We start from the raw sequence: 8,869 nt of genomic DNA on the forward strand, positions 1-8,869 counted from the left end.
ATTTGTTATGGTAGGAACAACTCAGAATGAGAGGTAGGGAGTAATGCATCTGACTTTATTCGAGGAGTGGGCCTAACTGATAATGATACTTGACCTTTTACTAACATTCAGCATTTATAACAGTCGGTTTCTATTCTGCACTTGTTCCGACAGATCATGCTCTCAATCATAGCCAAGCTCAAAGTACAACCGTTTACATAGCATTCATTATATATATGCCATTTATCTTGCCAAGCATAGATACTCATACTAGTCACACTTTGCTATTTACCTAGTGGCCCCAACTTGTGCAAATTTCTTTCACAAATTTTCAACATTAGAAAATATATTCCATCTGGGCACGTGTTTGTTAATACACGGTAGAATAACGTGAGCTTTTGCAGTGTTCACGTAGCAATGCTAATAACATCTTCACAAAAGTATATAACCGTAACAGACAAATAGAGTGAGTACAAAGTTCAGGAGAGAATAAGTGAAGATGACATGAATCATTTCATGTGATTGAACTTGTAGGCCATCACTAAACAGCTAATATATATATAGGTCACGCAAAGCAATAAGTTACTATCTATTTGCATACTTCAGAAGATCAAGCAAAAGAAGTTAACAACCCTAATTATACTATGCAGACAGAATATTTAGACAGATTATGAGTATTTGAATGTATTTAGTTAGACTTGCATAAGCATATCTCTACTAAATTTAAAACAAACTACTAAAAGATTAAGAGGCATGGTATTAGTAAAAACTCGTGATATTAGTCTAAATCCATTGCATTCGCATGAATCACTTGCATTTGTACAACTAGAAACTCATTCCAGAATTAGCTTATAATAAGTATGTATGATATTTACAATGTCTGATTACAGCATCCAGTTGAGTCTCTTGCAAATTTACAAAGCACCGTCAGCTCAACAATTCCTGAAAATAGAAATACATAATTGATACACTACCCAAGTTAGTGTGCAAATTATGAGTGATTTTTTAGTAGTATGAAGAGCTGCATGCAATATACGTTTAAGGATAGAAATATGATGAATGTTATCAACACACTTTTTTAAATACATTCTCTACTATTAAGAGTCTAATTATTTATAATGTGCGACCTACACGAAGTTTACCTAACAATTGAGTGTTGAAAAGAGTGCAATAAAGGGTGTTTTGCAAGAATTCCTCAAGATATATATACACATGAGTCCATATTAAGCATTATGATAAGCTATTGTAGCAAAGAGAAGGCTGCTATAAGATTTTAGGGCAGAGGGAAATACCGCAACAGTTGTGCAATTTACATCCAGCCCAGCTTCCATAAGGCAATGATAAGTTTTATATTTCCTATAACATCGTTCTGCTTCAGAATCAAGCCATAAGTTCAAAAACAGTGACGCCTCTGGGTGCATGTGTTTATCAAAATGCAGAGTTTTCCCCAGACTCCTCCTAATAACCTGAAGCTTCAATAATTTAAACACTTTTTTCAGATTTTGAAAAACATAAAACCTAATTGGATTCTAGTTATCATCACAGATATCTGGGTACCTGAGCTATTTCATTGCCTTTGTCCTGGTGTTCACTGCTAGATGCTAAAAATCTCTGTCCACTCTGCCCAAACATATTAAAAACTCTGTTTTTTCCCATATAATCATTTTGTTGATAAAGCTGGTTTGGATCATTAAGGGTCTCTATACTTGTCATTTCAAGTCCCTTGAATGTAAACATGTACACGTCAGTCTCAATAATAATAAATATTGAGCAGAAAATAAAAAAACAAAATGGCACAATTGGCAATTAGGCTGCTTTTATGCAAAAATTGCTAAGAAATAGATTCATACATACCTTGGAACCCTCCAATGACCTATCAGGACCAAATGGATTATCTGTGGGAGTTGAATCAAGGGTTGGAATCCTTAGGCCACATCTTTTTGTGCTGAAATCATTTAGGTTATTGATTATTTGCTGGATCATAATCTCATCATGACCATGTTCACTATTTGAGTCTACTCCATCCATGGATGTTTGCACAAGCAATTCTGAAAGAACATGAATTGCACTGACAATTGTCCCAACATCAGGTTTTGGAGATTTAATTAAGGTCTTTGAAAGACCTTCAAATGTTTTCAGAGGATCAGGAACAGCATTAACCCCAGATGACAATGCTGCCTGAGTTGGAAATGGAAAATGACCCTTTGCAGGGAAAGCATTACAAACCCTGGAATCTTTAGTTCCCTTTACAAAGTTATCAACATCCACAACAGTTTCAAGTTTTCCATTGGATATTGAGCAGTCTTCTTTAGAGGAAGATTGTGTCACCATACAATGCAAATTTAGCACAGGATCCACAGAGCTATTTTTTGGATTATTAAACATATTAAATGCCTTTTCTCTTCCACAGGTGTTACTAGAAGACTGAAGCTCAATCCCCTTCCTCGGCTCTACTGGGGATTCAGCCATAACAGTTTTAATGAGCATGTCCTCTCCTGACAACAAATTAGTAGCTACAGGCGTACAAGAGATGGAAGACCCAAAATCATCCTTAACATATCCAATACCCGGAAAGAACTGAGGAGCCAAAGGGTTTAAACTATTATGTTTTTCTGTTGCTTTCTCAACATTACTAATTTGTATTGATCCTGAATTTTCTATTGGAGTTAGACAAAAAGCCATGGTTCCCTTCCAACAAGGAGAATCCACATCAGAGTCACTTTCACCCAAATTCTTGGAAGACTGATTTTGAGAAGTGTTTTTAGCGGAGGGCAATTCGGTTATTGGTAATTTGAGTGGGGAAACCTTGAAATTAGAAAGAGGAACAGAGATAGATTCGTTAGCTGAATGCATTAAGCCTTTAGAATTCGATGGAAGGTCTTCAGCCACAATTGTACTAGTACCAGCAGACTCTGGGCAGGGACTCACTCCATCAACAGCATGCTTACCTGTACATATCATGCCATAATTTTCTTAACAGGTTGAAACTTACAAAAAAAAACATCTATAATCAAAATTCAAGAACTGAACATTAAAAGTCAATCCTAGATGGAAGCAAGCTTTTGATACCCCTGGCTGTTCTATTGGTTCACTGTAACACCAATAATTCAAGATATTGGGAGTGTAACTAGAACAACAGTTTCAAGGACAGAACCATGTATGAACAAATTTTAACCCTGGTGGGATTGCTAAAAAGTCGAAGGAGTAGCTGATAATCACATTTTCATCCATACCAGGAAAAAGCAAAATTCAATTAAGGAAAAATATCAACTATGCTGTTGCAAACAGTAAACTTTCTCTTTAATTATTCTTTCTATTTTGAGGACAGAGACAAGGAAAACAAAGAATATTAAGTAATAATATAGAACAGAAATTTCAGATGTACTTTATCTTAAAACACCCAATTGATGACTCTCAACAAAAGCTTGATGTTTTTGGCAACATTATAAGATATTCTAATTATCAAAATGGCTAGAGAAGAAATTACAATATGAAGTGATGAAGAGTTACTTCAGCAAATGTGCAAAAAAAAAAAAATCAACAGCAATAAAGATTTCACGATTTTCTTAGCAATTTCATTTTTCTTTAAAGAACCACATGCTCCTCAGTGGATAAACTTCATACAACTAAGTGCATGTCAGCAGCCTTATAGCACAAAGCTCAGAGTCTTACAATGGTCACTGAGTATGAAAAATAGAAAGAAACTAAAGCCTGAAAAACAAATCCGAAATTCCCTGCTTGTAATCCTCATTTAAGCCGTAAAAATCTTAATATGCTCAAAAAACTGTATGTCAGCAAAATCAATTATTAAGGTAACATAAAAATAAAATGCATCTAAAATGATATACATTGGCCTCAAAAGTCAAAACTAAGGGCTTCAGAATCACCAAGACAATAAAAGCACAATCAATATCATTATATCAATATCTACATGATGATACACATAGAAGTAAAAACAAAAAAGGACAAGAGTGAAACGGAAGCATCCCAGTCATTCAATCAAACCAAGACAACAGAAGAAAAATTGCAAACCATAAAAAAAGGAGAAAACTAAACTACCCTTGTGAAACAAACTCTCATGAGAATCCCCTTCTCCTTGCTTCCCATGGCACAAGGGTGAGTAACTAGGCAACGAAAAATCCTCCCCAAACCCATCAAAGTCATATTCTTTTGGCGATTCAAGAAAAGGGTACCCTGAAAAAGGGGAACTTGAGCAGGGTTGGAGGGTAGAACGGTTGAGCGTGAAGGGTTTCGCCAATGGTGACAAACGTGTCGTGGTCAACGAGTTAACTTGCTTGCTCTGATTCTTCTTCATCATCCTTTGCAATTTGGAAGTCTGAAAGTGAACAGCAAATCCAAGAGTATCAGAGCTCACTCCAAAGGATGCAAAATCAAAGCGTTTGTGAGGGTTACTATTGACAAGAGAAAGTATATAGTAGCTTCGTCGCCAAGTAGTGTGATTATTGTGCTTACCTTCTCTCTTCTTTCTGAGTTGTTGGATTTTTTTGTTAACCTTATTGGGAATGTGTACTTCTACTTCCCAATCCCAACAACTGAAGGAGGAGCCCACAAACCATTTATGCAACTTTTTTTTTTTTTTAACCCAATAGAACTGGGAGAATTCTTATCGAGTTTTCAATTTTCATAGTGGCAACTTGCAATTGCAACAATGAAGAGTTGTTTTGTGTGAAAAAATACCAAAATTTCTGTTCGTATCATTTTTTAATTGTATTTTGATAATTATTATTGATTTTAATTATTAACATGAAAATAAATATTCACAAATGACATGACTAATGACACAACTTTAAAAATATACAGCTCAGTCCTCTTTATTGGCCCAAGAATACAGACGTTATTAATATATATATTCAAATTTTGATGATAATGTTATTATATATTTGCCTCTTTATTGGCCCAAGAGTACAGATGTTATTAATATATATTTGAATTTTAATAATAATGTTATTATATATTTGAATTATCTAGAGTTGGTTGGGTTGATAAGCTATTAATGTATATTTGAATCTTGATGATAATGTTATTGTCCCTTATCAGATTGTAGGATCAGTGAATGAGTTGATACACTAATGTAACAACCCAACGATCTAGGATTTTGTCCAACGTTATAAATATCATGTTGTATCTTGACTTTCCATCTCATTATCAATAAGCTTATTCACATACTTATTTAAGTCTTTAAGAGGTATCCCTCTAATTCCTCTGATAGAAGACACATGTATATCCAAATTAGGAAATCGTGAAGCTCACTCTAATAACAAGTCACCTTGACCTCAGTCAACTTCAAATTTTAGTAAATATAAAATAAAATATCAATTTTGTTTGGAAAATATAATAATTAATGATATATTTAAGGTTTTTTTTATAATATAAAATATTCTATTTATAAAGGAATAAAGTATCAGGTTCGTCTTAATTAATTCAGAAAAAAAAGGTTTATCTTAATTAAAGTAAGTAATGAAGTGTATCTATACCCCATGTTTTATTTACAATTATTGCTTCTACACAAAATGAATTTCAATTCATTTCACATGCTCTAATTTTCGTTAAGGGTAAAAAAAAAAAGATACAATATATCCACGGTATGAAATCATATTTGTTGGGAACCCTTAAATAGATTTTCATATCTTAAAAAAATAGTCTCTAATATCTAAGTGCAAAGATATTTTTCAAGTCTTTATGAAGGCCGCTTATTATTGGCATGCATGATAAGTGTTTGTGACCTATTCCCGTCCCTCGCAAGTGTCTTTTGAACCTATCAACCATGACGCAATGATGTGTGCATATTCGAATTAATTTGCTCTACATTTAAGAAAAATATCATAAAATAATAAAAAATAAAACTTGTAAATTGTAATAAAAACAATTTTTTCTCCTTAACAATCAAATCCAATAACGGACGACGCATAAGATACTTCCACCTCCATTTTTCAATATCTAACAACTTATCAGGCTTGACAATAAAAAAAATAAAAATAGAAATACTTTAATTTAAAACAAGAGAAGAAAACTGTCCTAACGTGTCCAGCCACGTCCCATTTCGCATTTTTAATATTTAATTTTTGTCGAGTTATTTAAAAACGGGACAGAGCGTTTTATTTTACCCATCTTGACCGTTGTTTCTTAAAAACACTGAAAAGACAGGTGCAATTCTGTAAATATCCCAAAATCAAAGGCATCAAAAGCAAAACGGCTAAATATCCATGTGACACGGTGAGAAATTAACTTCCTCAATGATAAAATAATTAAATCTAGCATTTGAATGAAAAAATGTGATTAATTAATTTTGCAGATAATTTAATAATAAATTAGTTTTTAAATTGTATATCTTGATATAATTTTTTTTAAAATATAATTTATTGTTGAATTAATTATTAAATATTATATTTTAATCACAAAATAATGTCACACTTCTTAAATATTTAATAATTAAATTTAATTTTAAAAATTAATTTATAAAAATAAATATTTATCCAAACAAAACACACTCCCAAGACAACTATGCACTGTAACAAGAAAAAACTCTTAGATACAATCTCAACACATTATTCTTAAATATAACAAATAAAATAAAATAAATCAAAATTTCAAGTAAAATTAAATTTGATAATCTTTTTGTTTTATTTTATAATCTTCTTCCTAATATTTTGCTAAATTACATTGAAATTGAAATATATAAAAAATTATAATTTGAATTTAGAAAATATGATTTAAGTTTTAAAATAATATATTTTGGTGGTGTAAAATTGTAGAATATTTTATTTTAAATAATAACTTTATTAATACAATTTTTTTTCTTAATTTTATGTTTTATTTTAAAATTATTAATTATAACTATAGTTTAATTTTATTATGAAAAAATATCAAATTTAATTTTACTAATATTTTAATTATAACTAAAAATAATATGTTAAATTTAGTTTTCCTATAAGAATATACCAGTCCTCCTCATCCCATCTAATAGTATTAGTATAAGCTACCACCATTTTCTCTCCTTTTTCATTTCTCACAGCCAAGGTTGTTGTACTAGTTGTATTGTTGTATCTGAAACACTCTCAATGTGTTCCTGAAGGGAGCCATGAGATCTTTAGCATTTCTTCTGATTTTCCATCTCCTTGTATCTCCCACCATTGTCAAATCTCTCTCTCTCCCCCACCCTCCATCCAATGGTACTTTGGACCCAAAACAAGCAATGGCCCTAGAATCCCTCAACATCCCCACCTCAAAGGACCCCTGCGCCCAACCCTCCTTCCACAATGCCACCCTCTGCGACGCCGCCAAGCCCTTCCGCCACCTCATCTCCCTCCGCCTGGCCAACTGCTCCTCCTACCTCTCCCTCTCCTTCACCGCCCTCAAGTCCCTCTCCACCCTCCAATCCCTCTCCCTCCTCAACTGCCCCGTCGCCCCCATCCGCCTCCCCGTCGACCTCGCCCTCTCCCTCACCTCCTTCACCTGCGTCAACAGCCTCCGCAAACTCTCCGGCGTCTGGCTCTCCAACCTCCTGAACCTCACCGACCTCGCCGTCTCCGACGTCAACGTCAAGGCCTCCGGCCCCTTCGTCATCCTCGCCCGCATGACCAAGCTCAAAACCCTCACCATCTCCAACGCCAACCTCACCGGATCCCTCCCCGGCCACCTCCACTCCAACCTCACTCACATCGATTTCTCCAACAACCGCCTCAAAGGCAGCATTCCCCCTTCCATAACAATGCTCGACAGCCTCCAGGTCCTCAATCTCTCCTCTAACTCCCTCGCCGGAGAAATGCCTCCTTCCATCGGTGACCTAATTTCACTCAAAAACCTTTCCTTAGCCTCCAACTCATTCTCCGGTTCCATTCCTGATTCTATATCTGCTTTACCAAGTTTGATTCACTTGGATCTGAGCTCGAACCAGCTCAATGGAACCATTCCCAAATTCATTTCACACATGAAGTCTCTTAAGCACTTGAATCTCGCCAACAACAACCTCCACGGGGTTGTTCCTTTTAACCTAAGTTTTATTAAGCGTTTGGAGGTATTCAAGGTTGGTGGAAATAGTAACCTTTGCTATAACCACTCCGTGGTGTCTTCGAAGTTGAAGCTTGGGATCTCTCCTTGTGATAAGTTCGGAATGCCGGTGACTCCGCCTTCAAAGGATTCTTCTGCCGATGATAGCAGCGACGATGATTACGACGAGGGTGATGGGGAGGGGAGTAGGCACAAGAAGGAGCATCATCATGGGCCTAACAAGTTTGTTCTCGGCGTCGCCATTGCGCTGTCTTCCATTGTCTTTCTCATTGTTTTCTTGATCCTCTGCTCCAAATGTTGTCGTTAATTAGATTTAGAGGAAATTTTTGGTTTCGGGGATTTACAGATTTTTAGATTAGGAATATTCATAAATTCAGTTGAGTGCAGCTTGTTTGATATATTTATTTATCATTATTAATTAATTATACTACACTAGTGATTACATTACAGAGTAGGTTCAAGGAAAGGAAACGTAATGAAAATGTAACTGCCGAAAAAAAAGGAAATTGTTATTTATATTTTGGTGGGGATGTGTGGAAAAAATGAGGAAGGAGAGACATTAAATCAATAGCACGTGCAGTGCAATGAGTTTATCATGGGATGATAGATGATAAATGCTAGGTTTTAATTTTGACACCGTTTTATTCGTTGTTTGGAGTAAAAAGGTGGAGGTGGTGCATGTGAATGTGGTATCTTTGAAGTTTTATGTTGCTTGTGCTATAAGCTTTTGTTATTCATAACGTGCTCTCTGCTGACTTTCATAATTGCCCTTTTCATTTTATTTGTGGCACTGTTGCATTAATGTCTGCCTTTTTACTTAGTTAGTTGGGAAAATTTTGTGTTTATATGCTTTCTAGCTAGA

The 8,869-nt window shown here is 34.8% G+C and overlaps 2 protein-coding genes across 4 annotated transcripts; one reads left to right on the forward strand and one right to left on the reverse strand.

Moving 5' to 3' along the window:
- Positions 1-716: 716 nt before the first annotated feature.
- LOC100804726 (uncharacterized) lies at positions 717-4,617 on the reverse strand. Of its 3 annotated transcripts, none has more exons than XM_006594479.2 (6): positions 4,453-4,617; positions 4,039-4,315; positions 1,834-2,927; positions 1,537-1,701; positions 1,272-1,445; positions 717-921 (listed from the first exon to the last, which is right to left on the reverse strand). In XM_006594479.2, the coding sequence occupies exons 2-6, from the start codon at positions 4,295-4,297 to the stop codon at positions 907-909; spliced, it is 1,707 nt and encodes a 568-aa protein (XP_006594542.1). In that variant the 5' UTR covers positions 4,298-4,315; positions 4,453-4,617; the 3' UTR covers positions 717-906. The 3 variants fall into 3 exon arrangements, with proteins under 3 accessions (XP_006594542.1, XP_006594541.1, XP_006594540.1); XM_006594478.3 differs by having other exon boundaries at positions 1,272-1,451; positions 4,453-4,614; XM_006594477.2 differs by having other exon boundaries at positions 1,272-1,451; positions 4,039-4,612.
- A 2,343-nt stretch (positions 4,618-6,960) lies between these two features.
- Positions 6,961-8,454, forward strand: LOC100805261 (receptor-like protein 51). The gene has a single exon (XM_003541647.5). It carries the CDS (start codon positions 7,079-7,081, stop codon positions 8,312-8,314), a length of 1,236 nt encoding a protein of 411 aa, XP_003541695.1. The 5' UTR covers positions 6,961-7,078; the 3' UTR covers positions 8,315-8,454.
- The last annotated feature ends 415 nt before the right edge of the window (positions 8,455-8,869 follow it).

The sequence above is a fragment of the Glycine max genome, chromosome 13, assembly GCF_000004515.6.
Source record: "Glycine max cultivar Williams 82 chromosome 13, Glycine_max_v4.0, whole genome shotgun sequence".
NCBI lineage: Eukaryota > Viridiplantae > Streptophyta > Magnoliopsida > Fabales > Fabaceae > Glycine > Glycine max.